This window comes from Ursus arctos, unplaced genomic scaffold, assembly GCF_023065955.2.
Source record: "Ursus arctos isolate Adak ecotype North America unplaced genomic scaffold, UrsArc2.0 scaffold_26, whole genome shotgun sequence".
Lineage (NCBI taxonomy): Eukaryota > Metazoa > Chordata > Mammalia > Carnivora > Ursidae > Ursus > Ursus arctos.
Window position 1 is genome coordinate 17279308 of NW_026622941.1, and position 21666 is coordinate 17300973.

At 35.4% G+C, this 21666-nt stretch overlaps 1 protein-coding gene across 1 annotated transcript in view; it reads right to left on the reverse strand.

The window, feature by feature from the left end:
• PLCZ1 (phospholipase C zeta 1) overlaps positions 1-21666 on the reverse strand; it is a 47033-nt gene that overhangs the window by 14816 nt on the left and 10551 nt on the right. The window contains exons 2-7 of the mRNA XM_026502330.2: positions 20611-20842; positions 16652-16853; positions 12204-12348; positions 7007-7156; positions 3682-3912; positions 2102-2249 (exon numbers count right to left, since the gene is read on the reverse strand). Coding sequence (XP_026358115.2) covers positions 2102-2249; positions 3682-3912; positions 7007-7156; positions 12204-12348; positions 16652-16853; positions 20611-20842 — 1108 coding nt within the window. The remainder of the gene's footprint in view (positions 1-2101; positions 2250-3681; positions 3913-7006; positions 7157-12203; positions 12349-16651; positions 16854-20610; positions 20843-21666) is intronic.

The following is a 21666-nucleotide window of genomic DNA, read 5'->3' on the forward strand; positions in this document are numbered from 1 at the left end:
TGAGCTTGTTACTTCTGAAATTGACCTTGAGAAATTAAACATGCTATGTTATTACAAATGCAATTCATGTTCATTTTAGATAAATGAGAAAATCAAATAATAAAAAATAAGAAATAAAACTATAATCTCATGACTTAATTAATAAACAGTAATCTCTTGGTATATATCTTTCCAATCTATTGTCATATGTATATTCTTATTTTTTAATTGAATCATACTGTTTTTTCCCTTTTATAAACTTCCATTTTTTTACTTAAAAATAACATAAAAATCATTCCGTTTCAATAATATGCACCTACTACATTATTTTTAAATGATTGAAAAGTATCCACGAATGTGAAAAGTTGTTTCTTATTTTTCTGCATTACAAAATTAGTGACATTTAAGTTTTTAATAATGATGGCCATTCTGGGCTCCTGGGTGGCTCAGTTGGTTAAGCATCTGCCTTGGGCTCAGGTCATGATCCCAGGATCCTGGGATCGAGTTCTGCGCTTCTCTGCCCTCCCCACCCCAATAAATAAATAAAATATTTTTTAAAAATGCTTTTAAAATGATGGACATTAGAGTACACATGTCCCCACATCATTAATTATTTAGTATTGGCTTTTGGTACAAGAAAAATGCTCTATACTCTTTCCAAAGAAATGGTGATGATACATTTTATGACTCTACTCAGAACTGCCCAGTGCCTTTTCAAATTTTGAGCAAGTGTCTAATACAATGTGAGAATTATAACAACTTTTGCTGTGTCCAGAGGGCTTGTCCCCTCTAAAAACAGCAAAAACTATCCAATAGTTTGAAAGAATAGAGACTAGCAAAGTAGGTCATTCAAATTCAAACTTGGTTGACAATACTCACAGTAAGAAATATATTTTATATCACACTCAACATACAATACACACACATAATTGTTTCATAAAATAATACTCTTATTGCATCTCTACTGTATTATTCTATTCTATTCCATTTTATTCTACTCTATTATTTTAATGGTGATTCAGACTTACTGAACTGATTTTTTTATCATAATCTACAGCTTAAAAAACAACAAAAAGGCCCTAAAATATCCAGAGTCAGTTTGAAGAGATGGGCTGAAGTGCATCTCAAAACCCTTGGGCGCCAGTGGCCAGCCCAAAGAGGTTAACCAACAGATATACCAGAATCCACATTTCCAAGCAGCCAACAGCTGTTTTGAGTCAGTTGTTGCTGATTTCCCTGCCACGGTGTTTCTACATGGGATGGTAGATCGTATTTTTTAAGGAGGACTTGGAGAGTCACTTGACTGCTGGGTTAACTGCCCATCCCTTTTTAAGGTGAGGTTATTCCTCACCATACAAGCTGAGAAAAGGGTAGAGTCAGCTTCTCATTCTCTTTCCAAGGCCTTGTTGCATCTTCGGCTCTAGCAAACAGAAATGCCACCTCGGGTTGAGAATCAGAAGACAGTGAAAAGAAGGTGCAGAGACTAATGGTACCACTGCAAGTGTGCAGGAACAGTGCACACTCTGTCCAGCCAGGTGGCAGCCGGGCCTGGAGGCCGTGTCCTCCTTCTCCCTCACCTTGGACATACAGCCTCGAGGTCTATTTAATTGTTTGCCTCAGGTGCCTACTGAGTCCACACAGTTCACTATGGCTCCCTCTACCATGAGCCTTCATCATCTCCTCCCTACAGGGACTCTCACCTTTACACTGTGATCAAAGGCATCCTTCAGAAACACAGAGAGGGTGGTGTGACTCCTGAGATTTCAGTCCTGCTCGCCTTGGAGTCTAGGACTAAGTTCACATTTCTTGTGATTTGGCCTGCCTGCCTCGCAGCCTTGTCACTCCCCGCTCTCCTCTACTAACAGCTCACCGGGGCCCCGCCCACAAAAGTGTCACCCTGGACATTCTCAATCAAAATCTCATGACGTGAAGAAGTTAATAAAACAAATTCTGTGAAATCACTTATTGTGACCTGAGGCATACAACCTTTTTAAAATTACAATAAATATGTTGAAATTTTATGAGAATATAGTTTTTATAAATGTCATTGACCAATCTTGACACCTTTGCAGTGAATAAAAGTTGTTTAAACACTTCGTCTGCTTGAATCATAAGAATTTACCTTTCAACTTTGAAAGTTTTCGGGCTTCTGACTCCCCAATAGAATTACTTTCATTAAACTGCTGATACAATCTTGAATGCCGAAAGCTTCTGAACTTCTCGGCTTTGGTATAAATGACAAGATCAGATAGGGCCATAGCCACTTTTACCTTTGTGATATAAAAATAAAATGCAATAATTTCATATTTTGGCAATAAATCATTTGAAAAATTCCTTTTCGAATAAAGGAAATATGTTTTCAGATCAATTATATGAGTCTTTTCATAATATTATCTCCTCAAAAACCATTTGGAATGGGTCAATCTGATTATTTTTCCTGATGATAGTATTGAATGTTAACATGAGACAGCATACATCTAAAATCCCAGCTAATGTAGTATTGAAGATGACAATTACTACTATTTCCTTTTTCCCAAAGTTCTGTTTATTCTCGTGGCTTTTACACCTTGAGGATATTTAGTCATGAGTAGGTGTATGTCTAGTGTGATCTAACATTTGGGAATAACTTCTGCTGTAGGGTACATGTTTGTTCTTTTACATGCTAGCATCTAGACTTTCTACACTTCTGCTAGCTCCTTCCCAAGTTTTGTTTTGGGAAAACATTCCATGCTCAAGCTCAATCCATGGGCTTAAGTATGGATAATGTGCATCAGGCCCGGCTAATCAGAGCTTTGCAGTTCCCTAGCAATAGCGGTTGACTCTGGGCTCTGCCCATCACTGGATTATAGCCAATGCACAAAACCTTTTGCTTGGTAATCAGAGAGATAAGTAGGTCTTCCATTGGATTTGAGCTTGAAAGCATATGAAGCTAAAGCTTTGCGAAGTTTTGCACCAATGTAGAGGAAGTGGGTCCAAAGTTGGAGAAAGAAAGTTCTGTGGCCTTTGCTTGAGATATTATAACACGTCATTCCTGAAATCTGAACCCCTTTCCCTGAACTTTTCATTGATGTGGGCCAATTAACTAATTCACATTTTACTTAAACCAGCTGAATTAGTTTAATGTCACTTGCAACTCAAGATACCTTCTTTTATCATGCTAATTTGTATACTTATAATACTCTATATTATAACAGTGATTTTCTTGTCTCTGACAGTATGGTCTCCTTGAGGGCAGAGATATTATGTTGTTCATTGTTCGTATTTTGTACATTGCACAATGCCAAGTACATAAAAATGCATAATATTGGACCATTGAGAAAACATTAAAAACAGCCAGGAGCACTTGGGTGGCTCGTGAGATCAAGTGCCTATCAGGCTCTGTGCTCAACAGGGAGTCTGCTGGAGAGTCTCTCCCTCCCTCTCCCTCTGCCCCTTCCCCCACTAGTGCCCCACTCTCTCTTTCTCTCAAATAAATAAATAAATCTTAAAAAAAAAAATTAAAACAGGAAAAGATATAACTTTAAAATTTTCTTTTCCCATGTTAATTTTTTCCAAACAAGTTTTAAATGATAGACTAGAATTTTTACAAGGACTATTTTATAAAAGATTTTTCCCTCAAAAAAAAAAGTTTAATTCTCCACCAGTAAGAAAATAAAACAACTTTTCAATCACTTGTAAGATTTTCACAAAGTATCGTCTCACCCTCCTTCTCCTGAAAAGTGGTAATCCAGTTACAAGTGTTGCCCTTGGCTCCTTTTCGGAATTGTCTTCTAAAACAGCCAAAGCTTGTGATTCTTTGACTTCATCGTCCACATCTTGATCCGTCTCTTCATATTCCTCTACCTGACCGTGCTTATCAGAGCCTTTTCTTTCACGGGTTTCCCTTAAGGAGCCTATTTTCTTGTTCCTAACTAATATTTTGAATTTTAATGCCTACAGAAATGATTTGAAAGAGAGATACGATTACACATTTGCAGGGAAGTTTGCATTCGAACAGTCATTGAAAAGTCTTTCACAGTGTTTTCAGTGAGCCCACAGTAGTAAAATGTGTAAGAACTCCATCTTTTTCCATACTCCTATAATACCTTAATAGAAATCAGTGATATTAAGGTATTGACCAAAATTCACCCCAAAATAAGCCTGTTATGATTGGGACTTACTGTGGCTCCATTTGTTTTACATTCCACAAATTCCTACTATTTTTAAAAACTGGCATACATGAAAATTATATGTGTGTGTGTGTATATATACACACATATATTGTATGGATTTATGTATAATTTATATATATTTATTTATAATACATTTTATATTTTATATTTATATATATATTAAAATCCTCAAAATGCTATAAAAGAATGTTACACCTTTTGGTAGTAAATGCTTCAGATCATTAATCTGTTATTCAACATTAAAAAGTATTCAATGAGATCAGGTATTCAAAAATGTCTATTGTAATATTTGACACCTAAAATAGACTAAATTTAAATTAAAGATTTGCAAATCTTCTTCATATTTCAACTGTATTAGCCACAAGCATCATCAACTTAATATTTCCTGTACGTCAAAACTAGGAGCATGGCAAAATTGACCATCAGAGTCACTCGCTCTAAATCCAAAGACTTCCAGTTCCTTTCTTTCCCTTGTTCAACCCTGCCCTTTTCAACTATTTAATTTATCAACATACTTTTTCTTTTTTTTTTTTTTTTTAAGGTGGCTCCACACCCAATGTGGGCCTTGAACTCACGACCCTGGGATCGAGAGTTGCATGTTCTACTGACTGAGCCAGCCAGGCACACCTATGAATGTACTTATTAAATGCCTGCTGTGTTTTCCATATAATGCTGCTGAAATCTGGACGATGAAATACAATTCTTTTCTTCAAGGAGCTTTGATTTGTCCCTTCTCTTTACTATCCTTAGGTACCCACTCAAATTACTCCATCACCTTGGGTCTTCCCTCTATTACTATGCACCTTCCATGACTCTCAAATACGGAGTTTACCAAAGTGCACTACGCAACCCCATGCATCAGAAGCATCACCTGGGCTCAGTCAGTTAAGCATCTGACTCTGATTTGGCTCAGGTCATGATCTCAGAGTCATGGAATCGTGCCCTGAGTCGGGCTTCACACTGAGAAAGGAGTCAGCCTGAGATTCTCTCTCTCCTTCTCCCTCTGCCCCGCCCCCATTCTCTCTCTCTCTATCTAAAATAGGTGAATAAATCTCAAAAAAAAAAAAAAAAGGCATCACCTGGAGTGCTTGTTAAAGGAACAGCTTTCTGGGATCTACTATCAAAATTGAAGAATCAGAACCTTGAGTTGTAGGACTGGAATTATGCCTCCTTAACAAGCCTCTAGGCAATTCTTTTGTACCCCAGTGACCAAGTGAGGAATGAGAAAATGACTGTATCTCAAATTCCTCATTTACTCGTTGGAAAGCATCTCCTTACTTTAGTACAGAAGCAAAATCGTTAATGAAAACTCATATCTGGATGCTAGAAAGTTGATTTATAAATAACAGGAGGAGGATTCCTATTCCTAGAAAACTAAAAAATATTATAATTTCTTGAATTAGACCATTAAATTAAACCTTAGATTATATCTTTGATTAGATTAAACCTTTGATGGTATAATTGAAACATTTTCTGTCTTTTCTTTCATAATTGAGGCATTTAGTCATGAGCATTCTTATGGGGTGAAAGAGTCACAGTTTTTCCATCTGTTCAATTTTTTTTGTTCATCTCAATGTTATCATGAGTCCTATACTTCTCATTACCCGTGTCACAACTTTCATCTTTAAATTTTCCACTCATCTAAATAAAATAAGGAAAAATATGAAGGAAAATATTCAAGTATTAAAAAAACACTGCTCTACATACCAAAATGATGACACGTCAAATGCAACTATTGATCGTTAGACAATACTATCCTGTCATGCAAAAAAAAAAAAAAAAAGTTCATTCATTTATCACCTGATGAAATTTGGAGTGAGGAGAATAGGCTGGCAGAGGAAACTAAGAAAGACTGGCCAGAGAGGGATGAGGAAAACCTAAAAATTATGGTATTACAGAAAAAAGCGTTTCAAGGAAAGGAAGGAGTCTTCCCAGTATTTAATGTTGTGAAGGAAAGAAGTCAGATGGTGACTGAAAAAGGTCTGTTAGAATTTACTGGTAGGAAAGTCTCTGATGACAATGAGATACTTACTGAGGTGCAGGTGGAAGAGGAAGCTCGTTAGGTTGTGAAAAGATGAGAAAGTGGAAATTTGGGTTGAAACAGAGAATAATAAAGAGATAGCTGAAGAGAGATCGAAATCATGAGACTAGGGTGGGGGTGCTTTTTTAAACCAAGTATTTGAGTATGCTCAGATGAAGATGGAAAGTGTCCCATAAAAGAAAGGGAAACTGGAAAGAGCAGATTTAAAAAAAAAAAAAAAGAAGGGCGCCTAGGTGGCGCAGTCAGTTAAGCATCTGACTCTTGGTCTTGGCTCAGGTGGTGATCTCAGTGTTGTGAGACTGAGCCCCTGCATGGGCCCACTCCTTGCAGTCTGCTTAAAATTCTCTCTCCCTTGCCCTATGCCCCTCCTCCCAATCTCTCTCTTTCTCCTTCCCTCCCTCTTAAGTAAATAGATAAATCTTAAAAGGAAAAAAGGGGGGAGACCTGCCACCAGATGCTGAGGAATTGGACATGGACTTTATTAACAAGCTAGATCTTTGCCTCTTTCTTAGCCTTTGCCTATAAAACATACCAAATTCCTGTGGCCTAATATTAACTGACTTGAAATTTTGGACATATGGACACACAATAAAAATGTGAGTTTTTACATATATCTCTATATATTCTCTTTATCAACATATATTTACCTAGATGCTCACGGGAACATTTCCCAGGCAACACATTGCAAAGATACGCCTCTATACATAATCAAAACTAAGCATTTTCATTGAACTCTACCCAGTTTACGGATCAATGTAATAATGACATGCTTTTTCTTTTTTTATTAACCTGAGCTCCTCAGACAAAATGTTACCTGTGGTGAAGGTAGTTTGTCTGGAAAATCATCAAGCATATCAGAAAGCAGGGCATCTCCAAAAACAGACTGCAAAATGTCTGCCATCACTTCTTGTTGGGAAGGGGAGCAGTGATTTTCTAAAGAGAGCACCACTGGGTAGTCAGATGTCTAAAAAATTAACCATTACTACGGTTATTGATCAGAACTCCTCAATAATTTTAATGCAATTAATAGAAACAGTTAATCTATTTTAAAACTTACATTCAATGTTCCGTACTTTTACAAAATAAGTATTCTTTAAACTGAAAGTACTTTTGAGTTTGACATAACAGGGAACATTAAATCTGTATAAAAAGGAAGATTATTACTATTTATACTACAAATATAGGAAACAACTGAAGCATCCAACAGTAGGTATTTGTTTAAATAAATTATGCCACGTCCATTTAAAGGAATGATATAAATCTGCTGAGAAGGAAGTGGAGCTATATATTCTGCTATAGAAAGTTATCCATAATATAGTCTTATGAGGAAAAAAACAAGTTGCTAAAGAGTAAAATTCTCCAATTTAATGTTTTAAGCATATATATTTTGGTTTATTATATATATTTATTTCCACTTTTTTAGTTTTAAATTCTATAATCAAAACTCATGGTTTTATAATTAGAAACAGAGATAAAGATATAATAATAGAGAGAATCTATTAAATAAAAATGACTTTACAAAGATATTTTTTGCCCTTTGTCACCACTGTAAATTTGAAATGGGTCACAAAATGGAGAAAACAACATTCATTTTGGGGTCTCGTTTAAAATTATTTTATTTTGTTTCCTATATACTCATCAGGGCACAATTTTACCAACTTGTAAACAAGCCAAGGCTTGCAAGGTCTGTTGTATTATCACCAACCTTTGAATAGGAGATACAATATTAAGCCTTTTTAGTGTGTATTAGTTTCTTGAGGCTGCTGTAGCAATCGGCCACAAACTTGGTTGCTTTAAAGAACCGAAATTTATTCTTTCATAATTCTAGGGGCCAAACTTCTAAAATCAGTTTCACTGGCTAAAATCAATGGAGCAACAGGCTCTAAGGGAGATCTATTCCTTGCCTCTTACATTCGTTAGCTTGTGGTCATATCACTCCAATCTCTACCCCTCATCTGCCTGTTGTCTCCTCTTCTGTGTGGCATTTGAGCCCACCCAGCTAATCCAGGATAATCACCTCATCTGGAGGTGTTTGATTTCATCTATATGCAAAGACTCTTTTTCCAAATAAAGTAACATTGACAGGTTCCAGGAATTAAACCTTTGTGGGCCCATATTCAGCCTACTACAATAACCTCATACAGACTCACATACATATATATCCTAGTCTAATATGAAAACAACAGTATAAAATTTTTCCCAAATATAAAAAGTGATTTCAAGAATAAGCAAAGTGATGGCCTAGCAGACAGATTTCTCAGCCCTTGACACTCAGTGGGGAAAGCTCATCTTTTTTATTTCTAGACCAAAGGTTGTTTTAAGGCTCACCTAAGAATCATACTTCTGTTGTATTTTGTCGTGCTTTATCATGTTGTGTTTTGGCAATGTAATTCCCTTAAAAAGTTAGTCTCCTTATATGTTTGCTTCTAATGAGTAACATGGGCCAGTAACTATACCCCAAATTTTTTCCTAGTCATAATTATCAAGTCTATTTTATTTTATTTTATTTTATTTTATTGCTCTCTCTTCCCCAAATTAATGGTGACTATCTTGAATAGAAAATTCAGCCTTCAAAGAGGAGAGCACAGGCAGCAACCTCTGTGATCTCAGCCACAGCAACTTCTTGTTAAACATGTCTCTAAAAGCAAGAGAAACAAAGACAAAATGAACTATTGGGATTTCCTCAAGATAAAAAGTTTTTGCACAGCAAAGGAAACAGTAGACAAAAGCAAAAGACAACCGAAGAATGGGAGAAGATATTTGCAAATAACATATCAGATAAAGGGCTAGTATCCAAAATCTATAAAGAACTTATCAAACTCAACACCCAAAGAATAAATAATCCAATCAGAAATCGACAGAAGACACGAACAGACATTTCTACAAAGAAGGCATCCAAATGGCCAAGAGACACATGAAAAAGTACTCAACATCACTCGGCATCAGGGAAATACAAATCAAAACCACAACAAGATATTATCTCACACCAGTCAGAATGGCTAAAATTAATCACTCAGGAAACACAGATGTTTGTGAGGATGTAGAGAAAGGGGAACCCTCTTACAGTGCTGGTGGGAACTCCAGCTGGTGTAGCCACTCTGGAAAAAAGTATGGAGGTTCCTCAAAAGGTTGAAAATAGAGCTACCCTATGACCCAACAATTGCACTACTGGGTATTTACCCCAAAGATACAAATGTAGTGATCCAAAGGGGCACCTGCACCCCAATGTTTAGAGCAGCAATGTCCACAATAGCCAAATATGGAAAGAGCCCAGATGTCCATCAACAGACAAATGGATAAAGAAGATGTGATATCTATATACAATGGAATACTACTCAGTCATCAAAAAATTGAAATCTTGCCAATTGCAACAACTTGGATGGAACTAGAGGGTGTTATGTTAGGTGAAATAAGTCAATCCAAGAAAGACAATTATCATACGATCTCGCTGATATGTGGAATTTAAGAAACAAAACAGAGGATAATAGGGGAAGAGAGGAAAAAATAAAACAAGATGAAATCAGAGAGGGAGACAAACTGTAAGAGACTCTTAAGCATAGGAAACAAACTGAGGGTTGCTGGAGGGGAGAGGGATGGGAGGATGGGGTAACTGGCTGGTGGACCTTAAGGAGGCCATGTGATGTAATAAGCACTGGGTGTTATATAAGACTGAGGAATCACTGACCTCTGTCTCTGAAACCAATAATGTATTACATGTTAACTGAATTTAAGTTAAATAAATAAATAAATAAGAATATACACAGATATTATATATATCTGGCTAAAATCAATGGAGCAATATAGAATATATAAATATAGAATGGAGCAACAGAATATACACAGATATTATTCCACTTATATAAAGTATAAAAACAGGAAAAGTTAATGTGTGGTATTAGAGGTCAATACAGTTGCCAACTCTTGTTTGTGGATTAATGACTAGGAAAGGCATGAGAAAGGGCTCTGGCTGTTGGTTATGTTGTGTTCAATTTGTAGAAAGGTATCAACTTGCATGATGTTGATTTATATACTTGTACATTAATATAATACAGATTATATTTCAATAAAAGGTTATACAAAATGAAAGGTGGAAGTTAAAAATAAATAAATAATGAAATAATACGATCGTTCTAAAAAAAAAGGAAAGAAAATTCAACCTTTGATCTAACAAACTTGCTACAAAACTGAGTAACCCTGTTCAGCTGCGAAGTCCCATTGAATCTTTGTTGTTCAAAATTTTTTTTCATTCCGTCTCTTTCTCTGAGTCTTAGAAGCTGTAAGGATTTCCATCCTTTCAAGGCTTTTGAATTTTAAGATTGCCTCTATTCCCTCAATCACTCACCCTGAATGATGTGAGAGGGTTTGCTATGCAAATATTTGGGAAGAGCGTTTCAGATAAAAGGAAGAGGGAGTTCAAGGGCTTCAAGATGTGTCTGAAAAAGAGTAAGGAGGCCAGAATGACCATGTGAACAATGGAGAGACAAGTAGAAGTCGGAGGAACAGAAAACAGGTTAAACATGGATTTCAGTTTGTATTTTGAGTGGGATTGAAGGTTTTGAGAAGGGGAATGATATGATTTGACTCACCAAAAAGTCACTCTGGCTGAAACATTGAGATGAAACTTGAGGGGAAGAGGGAGAGAAGGGGTGAATCGCAATAATCCAAGTGAGAGGTGACGGTAGTCGCCCAGACGGTGACAGTGAGAATGGGGAGAAGGGGTTAAATTCAGTGTATATTTTGAAAGTAGACCCAAGAGGATATACTGAAGAACTTACGGAAGGGTTGGAGAGAAATGAGGAGAGGAGGGTTAAAGTTGACAATGATGATTTAGGCTTGAACACGGGAGTCACCAGTAACTGAGATGGGGAAGACCATGGGAAGAGTGAGCCTGGGATGAAGAGGAATATCTGGAGCTCAGTTCTAAACATGTTAAGTTAAATATGCCAGTTACATATGCAAGACGAGATGTCCAATACATACTTGTCTATGTTGGTGTAGAGTTCAAGGGCGAGATACAAATCTAGAAATCATCAGAAATTAGATGTTTAAGAGAATCAATGTCATATATCAATGTTTTATACTAAAATAGTAATTTTTCATATTTTATATGCATATTTTGTTGATTTTTAGTATTTTATACTCTCACATAATAGAGCAGTCGATTTAAATTTGTGATTTTTAAGTTATGTTTATATTTATAGATAATGTATTGACCTACTTAGGAGAACTTCAGGTTTATCAAATTTGTAAGTTTAATTTATCAGATATACATTGCTTAAGTATTCAGTAAGATTTTGTTAAATCTCTTCAATGGCACTGCAACTGAAGTACTTAAGAAAGAAATCAAATATACTAACTTTACAAAAACACTTTAAAATGTCTGAAGGCGCTTAATTAGCCAAGTCTGTAAATAGAACCAAGTATTATTCTAAACTGAGTGTTAAAACCCACTCAATTTATAGACTAGGATTTGTGGGCTGAATTTAGAAGCTCTCAAAAGAACTAGGTCTTTGAATCTGTAACTTTAATAAATCCAACAATATTTTTTTAAAATCCAAAGTAAACTTCTAAACATCCTTTGCCTTATGAAATGCTGCCATCATAGTCATTATAACTGTCAACCATGTATATAATACATTTTTGACATAGTTTGTGTTTTGAAAGCAAAGTACTTGAATATTGGTAAAATATTTACTACTCTATAGACCAGTATTTCTCAAACTCTTTTTTGACTGTAACTCACAGTATGAAATATATTTCTATGGTAACACAATACACACACACACACTATATATATATGTTACATAATTAAACAAAAAGTTCCCTGAAACATTCATCTTATTACTTGAGATTAACTTTGATAAATCTACCTTTAACTACACACTGCATAGATCATAACACACAATTTGAAGTATCACTGATCTAAACTAAGGCCGAGCATTATAGGATTTTGAAGCAAGTAAATTATATTGTGCTTCGATAACTGTAATTTAACAAAGATACGCGCGTACTATGAATGCATATTTCTGTATTGCTTGGATAACAGTTTTAAACAGAAGCTTGCTGGTGAGTGTATAACCATGGTAGACAACGGGTTCATTTCGTGATCCATCCCAGCAGTCAATTTCCAGGCAACGGCATCCTTTCACAAGGGCACTAACAAAATTTAAACAAAATAAATTGTCATTTCTGGATCATTAAAAATGTATGCCATAGTGTCAAAATATCCCAAAGACTATTTGTGATTTTGCAATAAACATATAACCGAGCCCATAAAAAAGACAAATTGTTGTGTTGAACTGACACATTTTTCTTCTTATTTTCTGTGAGCACAGCCCAACATGGAAGTAATATGTGCCATCCACAGTTCCAGCACCAACAAGATGGTGCGATGGGTAGTGCAGTGGACTCTGAACCCTGCAATTTCTCCCTATTCCTTACACTCTCATTTCTACAAGGGCAGGAACTAAAATTCAGTCTCATAAAAAATGTTTGTTCGATACAGTTCACTATCAATAAACGTTTATTGTGTTTTTATTAGAAAAAAAAGGGCATTCTAGGGATGTAAGAAAACAAGTGGCAGGCAGACAGAAGTGATCTCCTAAAATACAATCTTGGAGGAGAAATTGAATGAAAAGAGGGCTGACTTGAGATATCAGGATCTTAGAATTGATAGCCATGTATCAGGGAGTAGATTGAAGAAGCCCCTGCTATACTCAAAGATCTTTTTCCCAGAGAAAACCAAGTTAACACTTGTTTTGCAAGAAGGATATTGAGTTATCCCACTGTCTCTAGGCCAGTGGTTTCCAGTCAGGACAATTTTGCCTCCTAGGAGACATTTGGCAATGTCTGGAGACACTTTGGGTTGCCACAACTGGGAATGGAAAGGAAATTTGCAACTGGCATCTAGTGCGGAGAAGCCAGGGTTACTGCTTAACATTCTACCATGCACAGAACCAGCCCCCCACAGCAAAGAATGATCTGACCTCACAATGTGAAGATTTGAAAAACCCTGCCCTAAGCCATAACAGAAAAAGGGAGTGTGGTCCCAGCACCAAGAACTTGATAGAAAATCAGCGGTTCTTCCTAACGGAAACACAGAGTATCAAAGAGACCATGTGAGAAAATAGACCTTTTAGATCTAATACTTGTTGGGGGATCAAATTTAGCCAACTTTCTAAAGATATGACTCAAGCAATATTAACAGACGAGTGTTAATTGAGCAAAGATAAAGCAATTATGACCCCAAAATCCAGGTGCCGAATTCAGAAAATAAAGAGACCTTATGCTCCTTTGGGAATAATACAGATGAAAGACAGAGGGAAACTGAGAGGTAGAGCATTAGTGGGGAAGGAAATCTCGTCTATCTTGGAGGCTTCACCAAAACAATGCAAAATATAAAATCAAATAATTAACTTTTTTTTTTAGTTTTTTTGAGGTTTGTTTTTTAAGACCATTTTTGTTTTACTTTTTAAGATCACACAGCTTTATTCAGGTATATAGGGATGCACTATAATGTAAAATTTCAGAGTTTTGTTGGTCTGTTTGTCCTTGTGTTGGAGAAATGACCTAGTGTGCTCTTCTAAGAAAATTTTGTTTACTCATTGATATTTCCATGGGCGAATTACGTGATGAACTAATTTACGTACAAGTCCTAAACTGGGCTATATTTGTAGAATTCAAAATGAATGTATTTCTCATCTTGTGGATTTATTTACATATTTAGATTTTAAATTGGAGAAGCAATATCTATTTGTAAACTTTATTCATTGCCAGTAAAAAATGTTTGCATTACTCTCCTCTTAGTTGATTGTCAAAGTAAATTTCTTGCCTTTTTCTTTTTTTTTTTTTTATCACTACAGAGTATCAGTCCTCTGGGCCGTTACCAGAGAAAAATCTTGAACGCTCTGCTGGGAAAACAAAAAAAAACTACCAAAAACTAAATTGTGAAAGAAAACTTTCCATGAAGGACAACCTACACAATACTGGTTCTTGCTACTTCTCTAGATAGCTTTAATTTTTTCCTTAGATCAAGCCAACCTTTACCAAACTGCTTATTTCCACTACAAGGCTTGGTCCCCAGCAAAAATGATTTGAGTGGATTTCACTGTGTCAAACCAACTCCTTTTATTTGGAGGCACGTAAAAGAAAGTTGTGTCTCCACAACGGTGTTAGGGAAGCCACTTTCTACTATTTCACACTGAGTCCCCATTTGGAAGTGACTAATAGAAATTTCTCTGTCACTCAGTAAAAAAAAAAAAAAAAAAAATCCATTTAAATAAGTTTAAGAGGCTTTTCATGGATTAAAATATTTAATGCTTTAAGGCAGTTAATATTAGTCTTCCTTTTAGAGATGAGGAAGTTGAGACTCAAAGAGGTTGTAGCTGTCACATAATTAACAAAGGAGGGAAAGAGAGGAAAGATCAGCACCAGAAACTTCGCGTTAATTGAACAACATTACATTATACCACCTCTCGTGCATAGAGAAATTTTGAAAAACTTGCATTCTAAGAGTGTATCTTCCACAAGTGGGTGGAAGAAATACAATTAAATTTAAATGCAATTACATTAAATGTAAATTTAAATGTTTAGTTGGGTGGAACATTTTCTTCATTCAAAAGTAAATTTTCTGCATTTCTAAATCAACCTGACTAAAATGCATATTTTCTCTTTTTAAAAAAAATTAAAGTAAAATAAAAATTATAAAAAAATAAATAATGTTCTTTCTATAAAAAAATTAATTAAGTATGAGTAGAAATTTCTGTAATGAAAGTATAGCTGTGAGTTGGGTTATCCTTATGGAATTCTAAATGGATATATTTCTGAGCTCATGAATTCATGTGTTTACATAAGATTTTAAATTGGCAAAGCCATGTTTATTTGTAAGTTTGATATTATCATGGAATTATGAGATATCTTTTCCACCCATGATTTCCTTATTAATGACAACCAATCACGTAGCTTTTAATACCAGTATATTGATGACTTCCAATTCTATTTTTCTAGTCTAGATATTTAAGTCCCAGACACATATACTTAACATCTGAACTAGCCCTTTGACAATGAATTGGTATCTCAACTAAATGTGGGAACTATTACACTCTTGCTTTTGCCTCACACCCTAGAATGCCCTCATCAGGCTTCACTATCTCTGTCGATAGTATCCTCCTATGCTAAGTCATCAGGCCAAAAATCTTGACAGTATTCTCTTTCCCTTATACCTCCCTTCAAATCACTTGGTAAGTCTTCTTGGCTCTGCCTTCTTAAAATAGTTCAAATTCAACCACTGATCTCAACAGCTGCCTCATGAATTCATTATCTACATAACCATCATCAGCTGCACTGCTACGATATCTTCTCCAGTCATCTACCGCCACCCCTACACCGTCAGCCTTTCCTGCACAGTAGAAAGTAAATCAAATTATGACATTATTTTAAGGAAAACCTCTTCAATGACTTCCCAATACAACTGGAATAAAATCTAGTCTCCTTTCCATGGCCTCTAAGACCCTTATAAACTGACCCTGTCTACTTCCTCAAACTCATCTCCTTCATTCTCCATTCATTTGTTTCCAGCTATACTTGCTTTCTCTCATTTGAATATGCCTAAGCATTTATTATTTCTTCTACTTAGTATGCCCTTCTTACCAAACGTTTCTGAGACTTCCTCTTTATCATCACTCAGACCAAACTATGTCTCCTCTTGAGAAGTCTTTCTTGACCCTTTAACTAAAGTAATACCCTTCACCCCAACGTTACTTTCTCTCATGTTACCCTAGTTTACCTTCTCTATGTGACTCATCTGTCCTTGAAAATATCAATCTGTTTACTTGCTTATGATGTCTATTCTCATGAACACATGAGCTCCGAAAATCTTGTTCACCAATGTATTCTCAGCTGACTGCCTAAGCTGAAGCCTGGTATTGACAGCGTGATACCTTGTAGAGTGCAAAATTAGAGGTGTAGTATGGATTGCTTAATCTATGTAAATCATTTGACATATAAATATCTCTATTCATCGATCTAATCTATAAATGACAAAGTATATAATTTATCTATTTATGTGTTGCCTTTATTTGTAGCATGGTGTCTTGATGTCTGGGAAATAATTTTAACTATATTTTTAAAAAATCTAAGATGTTTTGGTGAAATAAGATAAGAACGTTCTTGTTCATATAGTTTCCTATGAGAGGTATCCAAATTATTCAGGGAACCTCAGAGGGGCAATAATCAGGGAAAGGAGGTCAACAGACAGAATTTGAAGGAAAGTGTATGATACTAAAATATGGAATAATTATATAGCCATCTAAAGGTTGCCTCTCCAAGATATGCACAAATCAAAATTTCTCTTTCCTATGTTTTTGCCCAACATGTATAGCCTTCTCCTACTGTGAATTACCACTTATTGGAACTTCCAAGTGTTGTAAAATGTAACAGATATAAAAATCAAAATAAATACCTTACATATCCCCAAAGGTCACTTGGTCCCAGTAACTGGTCAGATACCAAGTATGTATTATGTGAACTTGAAATAAAATAATCATTTAATGGTTGAGTCATATCTTGATAAACTTTTCCACAATCAGTTTTAAATACTAGACATTCAGGTGAACCCATGTATCTTGTAAAACCTTCAAATGACATCTGGTGTGCTCTCTTAACTATAAAAAATAAATTAAAAGGATGCAGAAATATCATTAACTGTATAAAAATTACATCTCATTTTAAAACTTATTCTGTGGTAGAGCATGTGTCTAAAATATTCATTTGAAATTAATATTGATACCATTTCTAATTTTTCTGTGGAAACAAATTTTTTCTAATGAGTACCCCTAGTCCCTCTACATCAACATTCAAGTAGAGAGTATATTTAACTCATCTCTGATTTTTTAATGTTTAAAAAATATATATAAAAAATACGAATATCATAAGTCAATGAATTTCCATAGCTTAACATCTAGATAAGGAGCACCCACCTCAAAGAACAAAATATGGCAGCACCCCAGAAGCCTGCCTTCTGCTAACTTTACACTTCCTCCCTGCTAACGCAAGTGTATTCAATGGTCTGGCTTCTAATCATCTAGATTAGTTTTCTCTGTTTTTTGTGATTTATAGGAATGAATTCACACAGTACGTATTTTTTGTGGCTGATTTTTTTGCTCAACATTGTTTCTATGATTTATTCTTATAGTTCCGTATAGTTAGGCACTTTTTATTCCCATTGTCGTATAGTATCCCATTGTGTGAGTACACCACAATTATTTATCAGTTCTGTTCTTGAGGAACAGTTAGATAATTTCCAGTTGGAGGCTATTACAAAGAATGCTGCTATAAACAACCAGTACATGTCTTTTGGTGCAAATATGTACACATTTCTGTTGGGGACATGCGTATGAGTGGAATTGCTGGATCATTTGCATGTTAGCATCTTTATCAAACTATCTCTGAACTTTTATACTATTGGCATAATATTACCAAAAGTATCTATATAAGCACAACACTGACTCTGGAATCAGACAGTTTTTGTTAAATCTATTTACTCGTTATACATCAAGCACGTTAGTTAACTTCTCCCTATCTTTGGAATGATGGTAATCGTAGCTTCTATCCCTATATATTAGTTACATAAATTAGCTCTATAGATGCTAGTTGTTATTATTATTTTGTTGTTCATAATTCAGTTTGTCTCAAAATAACAGCTGGTGTGAATATTCACTTTAAACTAGAGAGTGATCCTTGGCAAAGAATAAATGGGGGAAAAAACAAATTAAGGCTCAAAATATGATACAGTATTAAGCGGCAATTAAAAATAATGTACCAGAAAAAATATATAGTGACAAAAGTAAATGTTTATTACTTCATAAAAGTTAAAAAGCCAGCATTCAAACTGCTATTACAATTTTGGCTTAAAAAAAATGAAAGCTAGAAGAGAATATATAAAATGTTTACAGGCATGCAAACTCTCTGTTGAAAGACATGCAAATTTAGGAGTATGGGAGCATATGGGCAAATGCATCATATATCATAATAGTAAAGATTTGCATGAATTTATTCTTTTTTCTGGAGCAGTGATTGCTTTATAGTCCTTTTGAACTACTGAATAATTAAGTTAATATCTTTGATAATGGAATAGAAAACAAACAAACTCATTTTGTGCCCTTAAAAGCTACCAGATTGAGATGAGCGTTAATTTCATGGATATTTAAAAACCTCATTTGGTCCACATCGTGTACCAAAGTGGGATGAGATTGAGGCGCCAGCAGCATTTGGGACCATCCGATCATAATTCTAACTGGCCTTAATAAGTGATCAGAAGCATGTAAATAAAACACGAGGTCTTGGCTGTGTGTGAAAGTATCTGAGGCTGAGGGAGGCTCAAACGATGAAATGGGTGAACAGTGTAGTATTACAGTTAAAATGCAAACACAATTCTGAGATGTCACTTTCACCATCCCATTATCCTTTTGTGTTTTTTGATTTACTACCTGCAAGTAACAGTGCCAAAGTAATTTTTTTTTTTTTTGAATACTCACTACTACATCAGTGCTACTCAAAGAGTTTATCTGTGGACTGGTCGTTTCCAGTCAGCAATGACATAAAGAGCTTGAGCCAAAACATAAATCAATCCACTACTTCCCTAGAGAAAGTTTTTGCTATTAAAAAGAGAAGACGTAGTCAGCTAGTCATCAAGCATGCTTAGTGATGTAGTTTTACATCCTGGTGCAAGCTCTTGATCTTGTTGCAAACCTGCAAAAATTTTAATAGTGATCACACTAAACTCTCACCAGTACTGCATTCAGTCTTAACCGCTACAACTCTTTTCACGACAGTGAGTCATGGAGCCCAAATCCTACTTATCACCTAGAAGACAGACATGATTTGATCCTTGCTTATCTCCCAAATTCATCTTGCCCTCATTCTCCAAGTTCTAGCCATACTGTCCTTCTCTTGTTCCTTGAATTCTCCAGCTCAGGTCCAATACTTTTCTTCCCTTGGCCTCAGAAATTTCTCTCATTTTGTCACATGACTAGTTCTTTCTCACCATTTTGGTCTCAGCTTGAAGGTCACATCCTCAGAGTGGACCACCCTAAACACCCAACCAGAGCTAGTCTTCCCAGGTTGTTTACTCTCTATCGCTCACAGAACAGAGTGTTCTGTGGAATCATCCTTTCATACATTTATTCATTGTCAATCTCCCTCACACCCCCATCATTAACATAAGATCTAGTTTGCCTTATTCTTCACTGCATCCCCAGTCCCCAGAAGTAGACTCGGTTGCCACAAATAAATATTTGAATAAATTATGAATATATGACTCAACGAAGAAATGTTTGATTTTGTTAGAATCCATATTGTATAATAAACATTGGTACATAAATCAACTTTCAAAGGCAGAACTTGAACTTTCATACTTCCCTGTTAAATAAATATTTTGAGCTATTTTATTAATTCATGTATGGTTAAACACTGCTTTAATGGTACTTTTTCATAACTATGTGAATATTTTATTATATTATGTCTTTATTATTTCATTTTAAGATAAGCATAAGTGGAAAAACTGTGAAATGTTTTGCCCATTAAAAAGGACAAGGATCAAAAATTATATGACACATTATTAGCTTAAATGGTCATTTAATTTAAACCAGAGGACTAGGGGTGCTGGGGTGGCTCAGTAGGTTAAACATCTACCTTCGGCTCAGGTCATGATCTCGGGGTCCTGGATCAAGCCCCTTGTCAGGGTCCCTGCTCAGGAGGGAGTCTGCTTCTCCATCTCCCTCTGCCCTGCCCCTCCACTGGTGCTCTCTCTCTCTCTCTCTCTCTCAAATAAATAAAATATTTTAAAAAATAAAATAAGCCAGATGACTATATTCAAAAATGAAGGAAAAGCAAAAAATCTTTAATGTTTATGAAATGTTATAAACAATTATGTGTATAAATAATGAAGGAAGTAGTGATTTTGTAATATTTTATTTTTTCCTAGAATAGTTTTCACTTAGCTATTTAATACTTCTATATATTTTCAATAGTGTAATGTATAAATGTAGAAGACTGACTATTACTTGGTTTTTAACTTGTTAATGAAAATGAAGACTCTTTCATCACAGTACATGTAACAGAATCTCATCTTGCTTTCCATGCCTAAGCTCATCTCTGAACACTTTAGAGAAATACCAAAGCAGTTAAAAAAAAAAAAAAAAAGGAAGCTGGACAATTAAGTAGGAAAGAATGTAATTGTTCTCACAGTGCAGTTTTCTAAAAAGGATATACACAGTCTATGAAATATAGAAATAAAACTGCCAGTATTTTACATTATCCAGAAGAAATCTGACCCATCCAAAAGTTTGAATTTGATAACTGTAACTCATAAAAACCACTTTGCATTTAGATAGTTGAGAGAACTTTGAAAGGTAAGCATACCTTCTTCAATAGGCTCATATTTTTGAATGATCTCAAAAGCAATATTTGTGGTCATGTCAAGTGCATACTGCTCTTGTATCAAAAATTGAAGCAGATTTTTTTCAAAAAGAAATTTCTGGTTTCCAGAATACGTGTTGAAAATCTCAATAATTTCTTCTCTGTGCGCGATAATTCGATAAATTGATCTAAATTCTTCTATGGTGATTCTTCCTTGCTTCAGCCTGTCATTATCCTACTAAAAAAAAAAATGACTGGTGGGCTCACATTGTGAATATAAAAAATACACAAAATAAATAGGTTAGCGTATTTGTGTAATATATATAACAACTAAAACTGTAAGAAGATGAATCTTACATTGGATTCTTATCGCAAATAAAATATATAAAACTGCATGAATGATGCCAAAGTTAGAAAAAGATATATGGAAAATCACCACTTAAAACCCAGTGGCTGTAGTGGGAATGGAAAAAGCGTGGGAGATGATGAAGGTTCTAGATTGTCTTTCAATTAAATGTTTCTTTTTCCTCTTCCACTCTCCTTCGGTACCTTCTTAAAACCACGCGAGACAGTTTCTAATCCCATACTGCTGATATGCGTAAACATCAGAGGAAATCAGAGACACTCAAGGGCACTGTAACTTCAGAAGCTGCAGGAGTGGTAATAGCACTACAGTACTGCAGTAGCTACCTAGCATCTTGAGGAAGTGGAATGTACGTAATCATTGAAGGATTGGGGGCAGCGACAAACAAGGTGGGTTCTGACAAGAAAGAGTGGATTCACTTGGCTCTTCTGGAAAATTCGTGTTTGACCTTTACAAGATAGAAACAAGAAAGTGGGCTGTGTCCAGTTATTAAAAGCATCAGAAACTGTGAAGTTCTGAGTAGGGAAATGACTAGCAGAAGTAAAAGTGTAGAATGACCAGGTGTGCATGACCAATTGGAAGCGATAGAGAACTTCAGGATGGAACAGAGAAGAGCAACCCACGGGGGGAGGCAGTGAGTACAAGCTAAAGAACTAGTATCAGTGAAATTATGAACAGAGAAGTCGGAGGACTCA